The sequence below is a fragment of the Falco cherrug genome, chromosome 3, assembly GCF_023634085.1.
Source record: "Falco cherrug isolate bFalChe1 chromosome 3, bFalChe1.pri, whole genome shotgun sequence".
In the NCBI taxonomy this organism is placed as follows: domain Eukaryota; kingdom Metazoa; phylum Chordata; class Aves; order Falconiformes; family Falconidae; genus Falco; species Falco cherrug.
In genome coordinates, this window is record NC_073699.1 from 113,068,507 (window position 1) to 113,084,637 (window position 16,131).

Genomic DNA, 16,131 nt, shown 5'->3' on the forward strand with positions numbered 1-16,131 from the left:
ACAACCCCTAAATTTTAGTTTCCAGCAGATGCCATGTCCTTTGTGCAGTAAGAACATCAGCTTTCTTAGTCTGGGCGTCACAGCCGCAGCTCGAGGGACAGCGTGGGTGCCTCGCTGTCCCGGCCAGGGTCCCGTAGGCTTCCCCAGCCGCTTGTGCTGGTGCTGGCACGCCGAAAATGGGGAGTAGGGAGGTGGCGGTCGGGGGCGTTGGGTGTTAGTGGCCCCTCCCCCTTCCAGGCACTGGGGGGGCTGTCACGGGCGCTGCTCTGTGGGCAGGCCCTGGGCCCTGCTGGGGGGTGCGTGTGGGGGGAGAGGGCCGGGGGTCTGGCCCCTCTTTAAGGCCCGAGGGGTACCCCCCAGCAGCCGGGGGCCTGTTCCGCCACGCCGCCCGGGGGCGCCAGAGGGCAGCCCTGGCCCCCTCTCAGCGCCCCTCCCAACGGCCGCGTTCTCGCGAGAACGTCGGAATGTGACGTGGCTGAGGGGGAACAATGGCGGCCGCCGCCGGTGGGGAGAGCGGCAGCGCGGCAGCGGCGAGCCCCGCGGGGCAGGAGGGGGGCCCCGGGGCGGCGGGGCGACCCGCGGAGGCGGGCAGCGCGATGGCGGTGCTGCCGGGCTTCGACGATGTCGACGCCTTCGTCAAGGTGCGCGCCGGGGGCCGAGGGCCGCGGGGCGGGCCGCCGTGCACTACCGCTCCCGGCGTGCCGGGCGTGGTACGGTGCATGCCGGGTGTCGTAGTCCGGCGCGGGGGCTGCCTGAGGGCAGCGGGGTGCGGGCCGCTCCCACGGCCGCCGGCGCCTGCCCCGTGCAGGGGCCTCCTGGCCTGAGCGCCCCGCCGGGGGGGGGTTGCCGCCTCCCCGATGTGAGGCCTTGGGCCGCGGAGGGGCCGGGCCCCCGGTGCGGGGTGCGCGGCCGTGGGGATCGCCCCCGGTTACCGCGCTCGGCATCGGCTCCGCGCGGCCCCGCCGCTCTGCCTGCCGCCTGGCAAGCTGGGGGCATTGCAGCGTGTTTGGGGGCTTTGTTAGTAATTACCTGCGTTCCTGCTGCTTTAACAAACTGTCTGTCAGACTTTAAGTACTAGACTGTAGTTTAAGTCTTGTTCTCATTACTAGACATTCATCATTTTTTAAATGTCTAAATGACAATGTGAACTAAATGACCGCGAACTTATATCAAAAAGCCCCATATTATTATGTATTGGAACCACGCAGTTCGAACAAGCTAGGCAAAATGCGTTTCTACCAAGTAGTATCCTGGGTAAATGGAGGAACAAAGTACTGAAATGACACTAACGACGTGGTGTTCTTGCACAGTATGCTCTCGGCACAGTGGTAGCAGCGACAAAGGCATCTAATGGGCTCCCTCAGCCTGGTGATGAGTATGACTTCTACCGAAGCTTCCCTGGCTTCCGAGCGTACTGTGAAACACAGGGTGACCATCTCCTTAGCTGGTAAGGATGCTTTTGCGTCTCTGGGCTGTTGCTAAAACTTTCACTCCAAAACAGAAGATAGCACCCTTCTTTAGAGACTCCAAACTTACTGTAGATAAAAATATGTTTTATTTCACATACCTAATTTTAGTTGCTCTTCTAGTGCTTGACAGTTTAAGTAACAAGTTTGAGGAGAGCCTTTTATAATGATTTGGATAGAGAGAAGTGCAAAGAGCAAAGGCGCGTTAGGCTATTTTAGAAGTCACGTGGATTGTAAGGAATTAGTTCTAACAATGCTGTATAGGTGTTTCTTCTTTTCACTGCTTGTGCGATGTTCTCTGTAGATACTGCATTTGATTTCTTTTCAAACTTTGAAAACGTCAGAAGCTGAAGTGAATTGGACAGTTTAGCGTTCAGCAAGACTGCTTTCAAATTGCTAATAGCTGTGCCATTCTCTTGCTAAGCATGAGCAAGGTGATGCAGTACCATGGCTGCCATAGCCACATGAAAGATCACAGAAAAGCAACAGAGCTGGAAGATAAATTTGATATGCTGGTTGACTCCAATGATGTCATTCTTGAAAGAGTGGTAAGCAAACTATTTCTGAACATTGTTCTTATAAACTATTCAGTTGCCACAAGTTCCTCCTCCTTTACAAGAATTCCAGTGGTAGTGCTTTTACAGTTACATTTAGTGTTTCCTCAGCCTGGTGGTTTTCCCTTTTATTTTAAAAACATTTCCATGTGCTAGGCTAGCGGTCACAGCAACTAAGGCAGATGGGTTATGGCCCAAAGGGAAGGAAGGTAGTAGGAGACTTGTGAGGAAACTAAACACAGTTTGGCACAGGAACCTCACAACCTGGTCTGTAAATTCATAGAGCTGCTTCTCTGAGGAAACTTCCTGCCCCTGATGTTCACCATACTCCTGCATTTGTCTGTCTCATGTTGCACAGAATGCAGGGGAAATGGCAGTGGAGATATCTGCCTGTGTCTTTACTCTGACTAGAGTGGCTGAGCATGCTAATTTAACAGGCGTTTCGTTTGAATTTAGGGTATTTTATTGGATGAAGCAGCAGGAGTGAACAAAAACCAGCAACCAGTCCTCCCTGCTGGGTTACAGCCCCCTCAGACGATCGTTTCCAGCTGGAACCGCAGGGTGAGTCCTCTGCGATCAGTTTGCTGTGTTATCTTGGCTTTTTTTCCCAGTATTGGCAATACTGATTTTGCAGTGGAGCTGAGTAGTTAAATGTTCTGTCACGGTTTTTTAGGTGTCTTAACTTCCTTCTTTTTTCCTGTTCCTATTTATTCAAACTTGGTTCTGGATTCTGTCTGCTTTCAGTTGCCGTTTCAGTTTCATGTACACAACAGTCTTTCTTTTGCTTATTCATCAGAATTTGGAATCCTGATTCAGAGAACTGTCATTCTTAGATGCTGGACTCACTGCAAAAGTGTAACTCCGTTTTGAGTTTGAGACACAGCTTTATTCCTCTGAATGTTAGGTCAGGCTGAGTAAAAGAAACTCTGGATGTCTGTTAATTCATGTGGGGTTTACCTGTGACTTACCTTTTTCCAAATAGGCAGGAGAATTCCACAAGAGAGCTCAATCTGAAACCTTCCGACTGCTTCATGCCAAGAATATCTCTCGACCACAGCTTAAGTTTCGGGAAAAGATTGACAATTCCAACACTCCTTTTGTACCTAAACTTTTTATCAAGCCAAATGCCCTGAAACCTTTGCCTGAAGGTAAGGAGTTTATTTTTTGTTGGGTAACCTATTGAGAGTATTTGACAGAAATCTGTCCTCACAGTCTAGAGGAGAAATCATTGACTGTAAGAACAGGTAACAGTGGGAAGTGTTGACCATTTAGGTGGTGTAAGCTCTGTGACTGTTGTTTAAATATGCATAATGTAAGGGTAGGTCAGCATACAGCATCTTCTTGTTGGTATACAGTAAATGATCTGTTCCAAACAGATATTCTGCAGCTTCTCTTTACCACCATTGAACTGTGTGATGAGAGTCAATCTGGCACCAGAAGTGGTCTTGACTAGTCTAATTGGCTTTACAGATCCTTTTTCTAATTAGTTAGGAACGCCAGGTGTATGGTTAGACCTACCTCTTTGGGTGCTTTATCAAAGCCGCCAGCATAACATCCCGTCTCGGCAACATGTCGTTCTGCTGCTGGTGATTCATCCTTAGTCTGCACTGATGAGGCTGTACTTTTAATAACTGGGAATGGCTGAAAGGTTCTTCTGAAGATTTTTCAATCTCCTTCCAAGCTCTTGAGCAGAACCACCTTGTATCTGGTTTAATAACAGCCTGCTAAAACCTATTAACTAAGTTGTCATTAGAGCTGCAGACAGAAACCTTGCTGACAGCAAAAGCTGCAGGTCTAAATTGTTACAATTTTTGATGCTTTACGATTTTAATAGGATCTTGTGGTGGGTGGAGGGAAGAGAGTAGTAGGCTGAGAACATGTTATATGTGGGACCCGGTACAGTTGTTCCATATTGGTTGTTCAGCCCTCGCGAAGAGTGGACGGGAACGAAAGGAGCGCCCTGAGGACTTGGATGTGCCACCTGCTTTGGCAGACTTCATACACCAGCAGAGGACGCAGCAAACTGAGCAAGACATGTAAGAAATCAAACTGACAGCAAGGTGCTTGAGTACCACCAGTGAACATGCACTTGTATGGTCCCATTGTGCTGATGCTTTTCATGTGTGACAGCTCTGCATGTGTTCGTGTCCCCACGCTATATTGCCTGTGATTTGCTTTAGACATCTGCAGTCATTTTAAACCTATGCTTAATAAGAGACAAGATTTCCACTCAGTAGGGAAATTGCCATAGTTCTCAAAGTCTCTGTGCTCTGGCTGCATAAAGATGGCTGAAATTTAGTCTGTGCCTGTCTTCCTAATTTCCACAGGTTTGCTCACCCTTACCAGTATGAACTGGAGCATTTTTCTCCACCAGATGGAGTTCTCCAGAAACCAGAACCCCAGGTTGGTGCCCACGTTAATTTAAACTTACTGCAGATGCAGTAAGTTTACAGACAGCCACACTTGATGAATTTCAGAATTGAGGGTGGTCAGGGGTAGGAATTGATGGAAAACATACCATGCCTAATAATTTGCTCTGCCAGATGTACAGGCCCATCAAGGAAACACCCTGTCATTTTGTCAGCACACTGGATGAGCTGGTAGAGCTAAATGAAAAGCTTATGAATTGTAAAGAATTCGCCCTGGACTTAGAGGTAATCCAATTGCCTTTTCCATTAAAATGTTACATGTGTACTGTTAATACCTAGGAGACCATTATATTATTCTAATCTGTTTTGTAGTCTTCTCTTTCTCCTGCTTTTTGTAGTTTTTGACTTGAAAAAGTTTGTGACCCTGCCCTGTCAGATACTATCTGTAAGGTTGAATTCAACTGTGTCAATATTATAAGTTTCCCAATGGTAGTACTGGCTGCACACTTCATACTGAATCCGATCTTCTTTCAGTTCATCTCACGGGGTTTTTTGTGTCATGCTGGTGACTGCAAAGAGACAGCTTGCTCATCCAATTGCCTTTTTCTTCATGAAGTCCTCTGCTACTTTTTCTTCCTTCACTTGGAGTGCTGTTTGTTGTATAGTATTACTTCTGTAATGGATCCTAGCTTACATCTCTCTTCCATGTTTTTCAGCACCATTCCTACAGGAGCTTCCTGGGCTTGACATGTCTTATGCAGATTTCCACCCGAACAGAAGACTTCATTATCGATACACTGGAATTGCGCAGTGACATGAACATTCTCAATGAGACCTTCACAGACCCTGCAATTGTGAAGGTCAGCTGCCAAATTCACCAATTCACCACCAGAATTCCTTGCCCTCTGCCCCTTAGTTTAAGTTTTGTTACAGTTAGTAGCACACCATGCTCTGTCTTTGTCACTGGGCTCTCCTTTCATTTTAATTTGTTCAGGTGCCTGTTTCTTTGTTGTAAGTGGGGAGTTACTTGCCAAGTGCACTCATTTAGCATTTCTGCATTTCACGGCAAAGGACAGAGAGAAAAGAAATCTGGTCCTAGACATGTGAATATGAAACCACAGCACTGCCGGCCTGGAGTAGAAATGTTCTTCATATCGTTGTCAATTTGTTTTGTTTTTCAAGGTTCTTCATGGTGCTGATTCAGATGTAGAATGGCTGCAAAAAGACTTTGGTCTGTATTTGGTGAACATGTTTGATACTCACCAAGCTGCTCGTCTCCTCAATCTTGGGAGGCATTCTTTGGACCACTTGCTGAAGCTGTATTGCAACATAGATGCTGACAAGCAGTACCAGCTGGCTGACTGGAGGATACGGTAAAAACTGACCCCTTAAGTAGCACTTATCCTTGTTTGTATTGATAGAGCAGAAGCATGTTTCTAGTTGCAAGCCCCATAGTTGTAGATTAGTCTCAAAAGTGAACGAGCAAAGCATTTACCTGGCTGTGCTTTGAGTTCTTTTATGAGTGTTACATTTCCTGTGTTTCTTTAGAAATTGCAATTTTGGGGGAAGATTGAGGAAGATTTAAGTAACGAGAAGTTCCTGGAGGCTTGCTTCTTAGCAACAGCGCTTAACCACTGCAGTATTATGGAGAAAGTCAGTATTTGCACCTCTACAGCCCCCACAGAAACATTCAGTCACCTGTACTAGGTAGAGCAGTATGCTGTTGCAGCATGAGCAGATGGACCCTGCACAGCACAGAGATACGAGGTCTACTTTATGTAGGCTGCAGAGAAAGAAGAGTTATGACAAATACAGTTCTGCCATCTGATGTAGCTACATGGCAATCCTGCTCTCCAGCAGCGAACAACATATCGTCTGAATTGGAGAGCGCACACACATTACTGCTGTTGCCCAACAAATCCTTCAGTAAGGAAACAGAAGAATTTCCATAATTAGTTTTTGGCATGTTTTACATGCAATTTGCCCTAATATGCCTTGCAAGATGAAAGTGGCAGTTTGATGGGGCAACTGAAAAGTATTCATGTAATTCTGGCTTTTTTTCTAGCCCTTTGCCAGAAGAAATGGTTCGGTATGCCCGTGACGACACTCATTACTTGCTCTACATCTATGATAAAATGAGGGAGGCGCTGTGGGAGAGAGGGAACGAGCAGCCCACTCAGCTGCAGGTTGTGTGGCAACGCAGCAAGGACATCTGCCTGAAGGTAAAGCCTCACCTGCTTGAATTACCTGCATCAGAGTATGGGCTTAGTAGGACAGAAAGTCCTTGCCTATTCTACATGTATTGCATAGACGCAGGTTTTTTTCCTCTTTGTATGTCTGAAAACAGCTGTATGAACTGATTGTTGTGTGCAGTCACTTGTTTCACTAGCTAAAATCCTTGGATTCAGATGCCTTTTTGCTGGTTTTTAAATGCTAGCACTCCTTGGCCTCATGATGCTTTCAGGTCTGTCTTTTCCAAGAGCGATGTTACATTTCCAGTTCTACTAGGTGTTCCTAGAAGTTCAAAGCCTAGCTGGAGTTGCATTATGAGATAATTATATTGTGCCTGTGGAAAATACTGTCTATGAAAGTAGGCCTTGTCAAATGTTGTAAAGCTTGAAGATACTGTATGTCTAAAGCTGCTCCTGGAGTTGGTGAGGGTGGTTTTTCCCTAAAAATGGGTGAGATGTATGTTTTCCAGGGATAGGCTTCTACCAATAGTTCAGGGTAAAAGCTCCGAGGCACGTTGTACCTGAGTTTATTCAGTCCCCTTATGTCTGTGTGAGATTCTGTCTGTCTCAGTGAAGCAAGGCAAACGAGAAAGCACAAATCTGATGCTGATCATGAGTGTTTCTGTTTTTTCCTGTCCAGAAATACATCAAGCCCCTTTTTTCAGATGAATCCTACCTTGAGCTCTACAGGAGGCAGAAAAAACATCTCAGCCCACAGCAGCTAGCAGCATTTAGGTTGCTGTTTGCATGGAGAGACAAGGTGGCACGTCAAGAGGATGAGAGTACAGGGTAAGAAGTCTTTTGTTACAGACACTGGCTTAATACTTCAGTGAGTTTCTTGGATTGTGCTTCTCCCGCCCCGAGGTGAAACCACTTTGTTACCTGTAGGGATTGGTGTACTACCTCGGGCTGCTTTTTACAGAGGTGGCCTGTTACGTTAGCAGTAAACTCTTACAGGTGTCGCCCTGCTTTATTTCTTTTTAACAGATTTCATCTTTTCAGACCTTGTAATTGGGGCAGACTTTGCACTTTGAAGGTATTTTTAAAGAGTTTTTAACATTCCGTTACATTTACACCGCCTTTTTGTGTTGTAGATATGTGCTACCAAATCATATGCTATTGAAGATAGCAGAGGAGCTGCCCAAGTAAGTTTTGTTCACAGGAGTCTCATTTGATTTTAATATCCAACAAGTCATTTTCTAGTGTGTAATTTGTTCTGCAGTTGGTCCCTTCCTTCCAGCTTTCAGTACTGCTTTTCTCTATAGCTGTTCACTTTTGAAGAGAAATAAACAGCAATACTCCTTCAGAAGGCTCCAAACTTATTCCGGGATACATCTCTCTCTGATTTTATTCCACTAATAAAACACATTCCTTTGCATTGCTATATGTCACATGTCCCTGCCTGAGATTCCTACAACATTACAGAGCAAGAGGGGGATGAGTTCCCCTGTAGCATTTATTTGGGGGGCCGGGAGTTCAGTTCCTAAAGGGATGGCAGGGGGGCAGGGGCAAGGGGCAGATCCCTTAAAACTCTGAATTTATACATTTTCCTCAAACAACGTGGCACTCATCAGCTAACACCCATATTTTAGAATAACAAAAATGCATCTTTAAATGCAAGTCCACTGCTGGGCTCAGCTTCCATGGATGAATACTGAACAAGAAACAAAATTAATATGGGGACAGACAGAAGACAAGTGAGAGGGGGCTGCGTTAATGGTTTCTCCTTATCTGCACAAACCTGGTTTAGAAGAATTTTTCATCACAGAAAATAAACTCTGACCGATTAATCTGACTTGTCTTACTCTGTCACAGTCAGGACCATGGTTGTATCTGGTTGCACATCCTTTGAATGCAAATGCCTAACATATCAGCCATAAATATAGCAGACTGAATTTTTCTCATCTCTCTTTAGGGAACCCCAGGGCATCATTGCTTGCTGTAATCCAGTCCCACCACTAGTTCGCCAGCAGATTAATGAATTGCATCTTCTCATTCACCAGGCCCGGGAGATGCCTTTTCTCAAGGTAGGAGTAGCTCATACCACGCAAGAGACTCATCACTTGCTTTCTGTAAGCCAGGGACTGGAGCTAAATGGTGACCTGCAATGATGTGTGTGCTGACGTTTGCTTTCTGAAGACTATGAATATAGCATTCTGTAGTAGAGCAGAAAGATATATTGCATCTTCTTCTTGCCTATCTGTTGTCTGCTCTGTACTGGCTTACACACAATGTAGTTTACTGGAGAACTATAGCAGTGAAAGAACTGATGCTATTTGAACAGGGTGCAGTTGTCTGTCTTACGTTGCACATCATGTTTGCCTGTGTGAGGAAGAAACGGACCTTGTGGAATTTGTTGGTCCATGTAAATGGATTCATAAATCTTTTACAGCTATGGTGAAGCAAAAAAAAACAAACCCAAGGTGTAAGAGGGTCATTTGTTAAGATATATATTGAGCATGTTGCTTATTAATACAGTCTTCCTCCTTTAGTGAAATAAACTCATTTGTGAGTATGGATGTGTCCTTTCTGTGTGAGGTGTTTATAAACATATCCATATGCACTTCAGAAGAAGAAAGAATGAAGTTCTATCAACCTGCTAGCTTATCAATGAAAACTTGGCTAAGGAGGCCAGCCTAGAAGAAACAGGGCAGGTGGCATTTAAGTGACTTACCTTTCTCTCCCATTCTAGTCGGAGATTCCTTTGGCAGTCACGAAGGGAACACCCCTCTCCAACCCTGAGGTACTGTTTACATAATGTTTGTTACCTAATACCTTAAGCCTTAAACTCAGAAACAAACGAAGCAAAATTCTAACTTGTAGTAAATCATTTCTTCTCATCCATTTTATGGGTGTCTCGGCTTTAGCTTAATGTTACTTTTCCGTGCTAAATTCTATAAGGTTACCGGCTGCAAATCGCTATTTTACAAACCACCATAGCAGCACTTAAGGCTTCGTCAGCAAACACTCTAGCTGCTGGACAGTTTCATGTGTGTTAGTCTATATTGACTGATCTGTAAGAAGAGAAGTTCCAGATGAGTTTCTAAGGCTGACTTATTTAATCCCCTCATGTGTATGAAGTAAAGCATCTCCATTAGCCCCTGGGTGTTTGCACAGATAGCCTTTTGATGCCAGATGCAGTGTGCTCTGCCAGGTAAGCTATATAATGAATATTCAGTCTCTGACTTTCACCCTTTTATTTTAATTTTCATTAATGTACCTCCACAATTTGTGAAAACACATACAGATATGTAGAGTAGTGTATTAATGGTGTTTGTAATTTGAATCTCTCTGCAGAGGCTGGAGAATACCTTCTTTGGACCACATGACAGTTCTCGGATTCCTATGGATGATTTTCAGAATAACTCTGCCTTGGGTAATTTGGACTTAACCTAAAAACTGTGCTAATAATGACATGATATGGTTTTGACATGGGGAAGTAAGCAGCCCTGAAGAAACTTTCGGTGAAATCCCATTACACAAAAGCAGTAAAATGTACAAGTATCTAATAAAAATTTTGTCTTCTTTTCCTTTTCATGTAGAGTCTGCACCGGTTTTGGAACATGGTTGTCTCTTTTCAGACAGTGAGAGGACAGTGAATATTCAGGGTGTTCAGCCAGAGTCAACGTGTCTTGTTGCTACTGCCACTGTCAGCATATTCAGTGTAAGCAACATGTTTGTGATAGCGTCAGTATTTTAAGTATTAGAAAACGTACTTAATAATCTAATAAAACTGTGTGAAAGTGTTGCAAGAAATAGTAAGTTGGGACATGCATGGAAATGAGACTGGCTTCCTGTCAGGCATTTGGTATAACCAAGACAACCAGGTTAGGGGGCCATCAAGTTAATTACATCTCTCTGGAGGGTTACTGCCATTGGTGGAGTTTCAGAGAGAGTGAGAAATAACATGCATGAAACCGCAGTAGCCAAACCCCAAAATTATTAATGTTAATATTTCTTCCCTTTTTTGGCTTTTTTTTTAGGAATGTGATGAAGATAAAAGCAACAAGGCTTTAACCACTGCACAACAGAAAGCTCAGCGTATAATGGAGTCCTTTGAAAATCCATTTAGAATGGTAAAAGCTCCCAGTATATATTAGTAGTGTAACTCAAACTACCTCGTGCAGAGGATGCTCTGAGCTGTTTTTCCAGGCATATCTGAAAGATGTAGCATCAGCTGCTGCTCTTCCTGGAATCAAGAGATTGTCCTTGCAAAACACACACATGTAGACTTGTTTACAAAACACACTGAAATGCCTCTTAGATATATGTCTTTCTACATAGTAAACAGACCTTTCACTATTGGGTTTTTTTAATCAAGTTTGCGGGTTTTTTAATTTGCATCATATTTTGGTCTTTACTTCATGGCTAGAGCTAGTGAGCTGATTTTACTCTTCTAATGAATCAGAAGAACAATAGAATACTTTGTTATAGATTTGGAGTGGCAAATTACTAGGTTATAATATCAAAACAACTTTTTCTGTGTGTGGTTGTGGGTTGGTTTTTCAGGGATTTTTTTTGTTGGTTTTTTCTTCAACGTTTCTCTTGGCCATAGCGGTGGTAACTTTTCTTTTTCCAAAAGGTGTTTGATCTGTAGAATGTTTCTTAAATGTGAACTTTTTGATTTGGAACATTTTAAGTGGCATTTTAGCAATGAGCTAAATGTCATGTGCTGTGTTTAAAGCAGAATGGTTTTCTCCTCTTTACAGTACCTACCTTCAGAACAGAATCCTGTCTACGTCTCACAATCTGCAAAGTTTGACCCATCATCAAAAATTTATGAAGTAAGACTCGTGCTAAACTCTCCTGCTAAATCATACAAAAGAAACAAATAAGTGATTATTTTCCTTGGGAACCACAGCAATTATAGATATTTTTTTTTCATCTTTGATTCTCCATAGAAAAAGAATGTGAGTTTTGAGAAACTTGGCATGTTTCTGAATCTGTAGTTCATTGTTTCTGTAGCATTCGTATCCCTCGAAGAATCAGGGATTGGAGACATTCCACTGTATATTCCGTCTGTCAAAGCTACAAACTACTACTGAAGTCTGTACCTGCCTTTGTTCTCACGGCTTGTTTGTAGCTTAAAACTTAAAGCACATGGTTTTACCTGGTGCAGCAGATCTTAATCTCTTCTACAATCCAATTTGATCTTTTGTACTCTTAATGAAGAGCAGCATGTGGTAGCAAGTTTATAAACTCCCTTTTGCCATAAAACTTCAAAGAAAGTGAGCCCAGGTAATTTTTTTTCATTGCAGATCAGCAATCGATGGAAGTTGATGAGTCAGACACAAGTACAGGAGTCCAAGGGTGAAACCAAAAAGAAAGCAACCCAGCAGTCAGGTATGGCGGTTCTTCCCTTTCTCAGTGTGTTGGCCAGCATGCTTTTCCCAGTGCACATAGGTTGTTTCCTACTTACAAGAAAAACTTAGATGATGGATTTCCTGATGGATGAGATCTTTGACAAAGATTGTACTCTCTTTAGTTTGAGACTTGCTACAAGCTGGTTTGCTTGCTTTTTCTGAGCTCCTGGCTAACTTACTCCTGCTTTTTATAGTAATGCTTGTTTCTTTCCGTAGTTGCTCGTGACCAGGCACAAAAGGTGTATAAAGAGGCAACAGAAAATATTGTGTCTGTTCGTCAGCAAGCTATGGTATGTCACTGAATTCCCTACTTCCAGTCCTTGCCGCTCTTGACTTGTATAACATTGTTCAGAATGAGACCCTATAACTCTGACATACCTTTGGAGTCCTACAGCTCTGAAGTACCTGAATGACAGTTTTTTGATAGCAGTCTTTCTGTGGTTCTGCCCTTTGTGTAGCAACAGGGCCCTAGCAACAGTGCTGTGCAAGTCTTTGCATCCCTCCATATCTTCAGTAGGGAACGTTTTCCACTGCCGTGCCATTCTGCTCCTCACTTGCCTAGGTTCCCCTTGATCTTCCTGTGGGGCCACAGCAGATCTCAGCCTCTAGTAGCCTGTGAAATGAAAACTTGGCTTTTAATCTGAAAAGTCCCTGCTACGAAGGAAAAAAAAAAAAAACCCCCACACAAAACCCCAACAGTTTAGGTCCAAGGAAGAACAGAGTGCTGTCTCCCCACACTATAACTGCCACAGGCAATAGCTGTCACTGGAGCCTGGGTCCACTGGGCAGTTCATTTGCATGCCGTATTCAAGCCTACACAGAGATGTTTCATTCTCCTCTCCTGAACTTGTCCTTGTTTTGTATTCTGTGGGTTGCTTTCACAGCAGGAACAAGCTAGTAAGAAGAGGGAGAGAGTCATGAGTGAAATGGGAACAGAGCTGCCAAATCAAGAAAAGAAACGGCCAAAAACCTCCCAGCAACCAGAGGAGCTGGAAGCACCGAAGCAGTTTACCCCCTTCGATTATAGCAAGTCCAACTTCAAAGTATTTGCGGGTAAGATCTGGATCTCTTGCTAGAGTGCTGCAGGCTGTGGAAAATGTTGCCAGCTGAGCCCTGAGAGGGCTCTGTGTGAATGTAGGTACAAACTGTTACAATGCACTTACCTTACAGTGGGGAAATACTAAAAGAAACTAACTGGAGGACTGTGCAGTTTAGCATCCCTTTTCCGATTTGGAAACAAAATCCTGAAAGCGTTGGCCAAGGGGATTGTGGGTTCAGATTTTGCTTCTTTTCTCTCTAGAGAAAGTCATCTAGAGAAAGTGGACCCCAGAAGCTAGGAGGCAAAGGAGATTTTTATCTATTCGAAAGCATCTCCTGCCCTTAAGAGACCATTCTGGTTTTTAGCATGTGGGAGACTGCAGTGGAACCTCCTTATCATCAGAGGAACACCGTGGAATATACTGTTCTTTATGGGAGATTTTAGTGACAGCTTCTCTCCTCTCTGCCTTAGGAAGCAGCAAATCGAAGCAGTCACCACAGTTTGATCCTGCCAAGCAAGCTTATGCAGGCAAGGTACGAGCACAACATGAAAGAAGGAACACAAGTGTTGATGATAGCATGTACCCAGCTGGGGACTTGCTGGGGAAGGCAGATGACTTTTTCTGGATCTGCAGAATGTTCCCTAACAGCACACGGTACTGAGGGACAGCTTCCAATCGCAAGCTCATACTTTGTATTAGAGCCTCTTCCCGTTCAGGTTCTTGAGGCCCCTCAGACTCTCGTTTTTTCCCCACCTCTTCATACATTGTTCACACCTACGCCTCCACGCGTCACAGGTGCAACACTTAGACCACAGCACAACACAAGTTCCACAACAATTGAGATTGTTTAAATTTTCTTTCTTCTCATCAGTTTCTCAGTGAAACACATACTTAGGGAAACCTGTGACCAGCATAGGGCAGCTCTGGTGTTGTCACCCCCCAGCCACCCCAGGTCACCCCTGCAGACCTGGGTTACCTAAATCCCCCCTTGTATACCCTGCATAGTGCTCGTGTGGAGCGCTTGGTTGCTGATGCGTGATGTCAGTGGCAATTCAGGCACGAAGTAATAGGATGCCCATGTGTGAACTCATTGGGCGCTTGAGCGCTAATTTTAAGTTATGAAAGCTCATTTCTAGCATTTCAGCTGCTTTTCCTGTGCATGCTGCCTTCCTGCATATTTAACTGGAGGGCAAATGGTACCAGGGAGCATCTTAGATATTCATGAAACATCATATTTTAGAAGCTGAATGAGCTCATGCCTGATAGTGTAGGGAAGTTTCCTGTGCAATCCCTTTGCTGTGTCAGTTGAAACTTTTTTCAGAAAAAAAGAAACTGATGGGTGAACTTGGGACAACCTGTACAGATCTTTCTGTCTAGATGGGCAAGGTTAGTCGTCAGTGCGTTATTGTGCCTCATGTGTCAAGGTTAAACCAGTAGAACAGCACTTATTTGGATGCAGTCAGTGCACGTCCATACAAAGAAGTGCTAAAACATAAAGCTCACGGTGTAAACGAGCAGTGTTCCTTTGAAGGTGGAGGGACCTGGCAGCACATGAATCTCATGGGATATGCTGTATTTGGAAGTTACCTCACTGTGGTGGTGGTGTGGTTTTTTTTTTTTCTGTGCAGAAATTTGCTGGAGCTAACAAACCTCAACAATCTGGAAACCGAAGCATGTCCTACCTGGCGGGGAAAGCTGATAGGTGTGTTGTCAGCCTGCTCTCATCGCAGTGGTGGAGTGTTTTCATGCCTGTGCCCTGGAGCTATGGGCAGAGCGTAGCTATTGTCCTCTATTGTTGTGGGAGCTTAGGTGCATGTTTAATGGGAAGAGGTTGTGCTTAGTCAGTCAGGATTAATGCAATCAAAGACAACTCTGGGTGGAAGGTTTGAAATGCAGAGGTAAAAGTTTGTGTTAGTAGATGTGGGAGTCCTTTGGCCACAGAGATAGGTAGAGGTGGGGAGAACATGTACCTAGCTTGGGAGGATGATAAGTAACAGTACTGCCAAATATGAACATTCTTCTTCTGAAAAGATACTTAATGTGTAGCTTTACAAGGCTTGATCCTTGAGTATTATTTAGACATAAAAGGGCAACACTATGTAAGGACAGGACTGGAGGGAGAAAGGTTCTGTCTGCATCCATAGCCCTTTCCCAATAGAATCATCATAACCTACAATAGTCTTGAGTGAATTTAGAGCAAGAGTTAAAGCCTTTCTGTCTTTTGCAGGGATTCCAGGCACCACTGGCCGAAGAGATAGTCCTTGTTACAGGACCTGTGGGAGCTGCTGCTGAATGAAACAGTAGTCAAAAGTATTGTCACCATAGGAAGGCAAATACTGGTCGTTGAGCAGTTTTTGTACAGAAATGTTTTTAAGCCCATTAAAATCCTTTTTTTTCCAAAAGGAAAAACATCTTTATGTCACTTGTATTATATTCACATTGGGTCTTTTTCTAATTATACTCACGTATGTCGCTTTGTTTCTAATTTTGGAAGTTTATCTTGTGTCCTCAAACACAGGCTGGTTGCTTGAAATCCCGAAGAACCATCATGTCAGTGGAGTAACCTCTTGGCATCTCTAAAGCCAGCACAAAAATAATAGAGAGATTCAGTAGATGTGACTCAAACGCCAGCAGTCCAGAGGAGGAAATAAGGCCAGACTATCTTTTATGTTAGGCCTTGCTTACAAATTGAACTGCACAGCACATCTCTTACAAGACAAGGTAATATGAAAAATGAGTGTGTTTACTTGGTAGAGTTTGTTTATTTTTAAGCAAAGATTTTATTTTAAGGGGTAATAAAATAGTTGGGGTGCTTTTTTTACATCAGAGACCAGTGGTTATGGAGTGAAAGCAATAGCATTAAGTAGAAGGTAAAAACAGAGTGCAGTATCGGGTTGGGGACAGCCAGTGAGGCTCTGTGCTGCAACTGAAGCTCGGTACAGCTATTCTAACATTTCGAAATTTGAAGTACTTGCAGCAAATTATCCTCGAGCCGTTGTGGAAGGAGTGTCGGCCCATAATTTGGTGGATGGATGGATGGCAGAGCTTATTCTAAATGCTGACAGCGGAAGGCTGGTCATGCTGCTGTAAAAGATGTAAACAACGTGA

General features: G+C 44.0%; 1 protein-coding gene across 1 annotated transcript; it reads left to right on the forward strand.

The window, feature by feature from the left end:
* The first annotated feature begins 464 nt into the window (after window positions 1-464).
* EXOSC10 (exosome component 10) lies at window positions 465-15,432 on the forward strand. The gene is made up of 25 exons (XM_055704128.1): window positions 465-641; window positions 1,311-1,447; window positions 1,891-2,014; window positions 2,477-2,581; window positions 3,003-3,168; window positions 3,945-4,056; window positions 4,348-4,423; window positions 4,564-4,674; window positions 5,106-5,249; window positions 5,572-5,762; window positions 6,455-6,611; window positions 7,261-7,409; window positions 7,715-7,765; window positions 8,536-8,647; window positions 9,313-9,363; window positions 9,918-9,996; window positions 10,163-10,284; window positions 10,604-10,696; window positions 11,330-11,404; window positions 11,879-11,963; window positions 12,200-12,273; window positions 12,868-13,036; window positions 13,494-13,555; window positions 14,652-14,725; window positions 15,251-15,432. The coding sequence occupies exons 1-25, from the start codon at window positions 489-491 to the stop codon at window positions 15,279-15,281; spliced, it is 2,703 nt and encodes a 900-aa protein (XP_055560103.1). The 5' UTR covers window positions 465-488; the 3' UTR covers window positions 15,282-15,432.
* The last annotated feature ends 699 nt before the right edge of the window (window positions 15,433-16,131 follow it).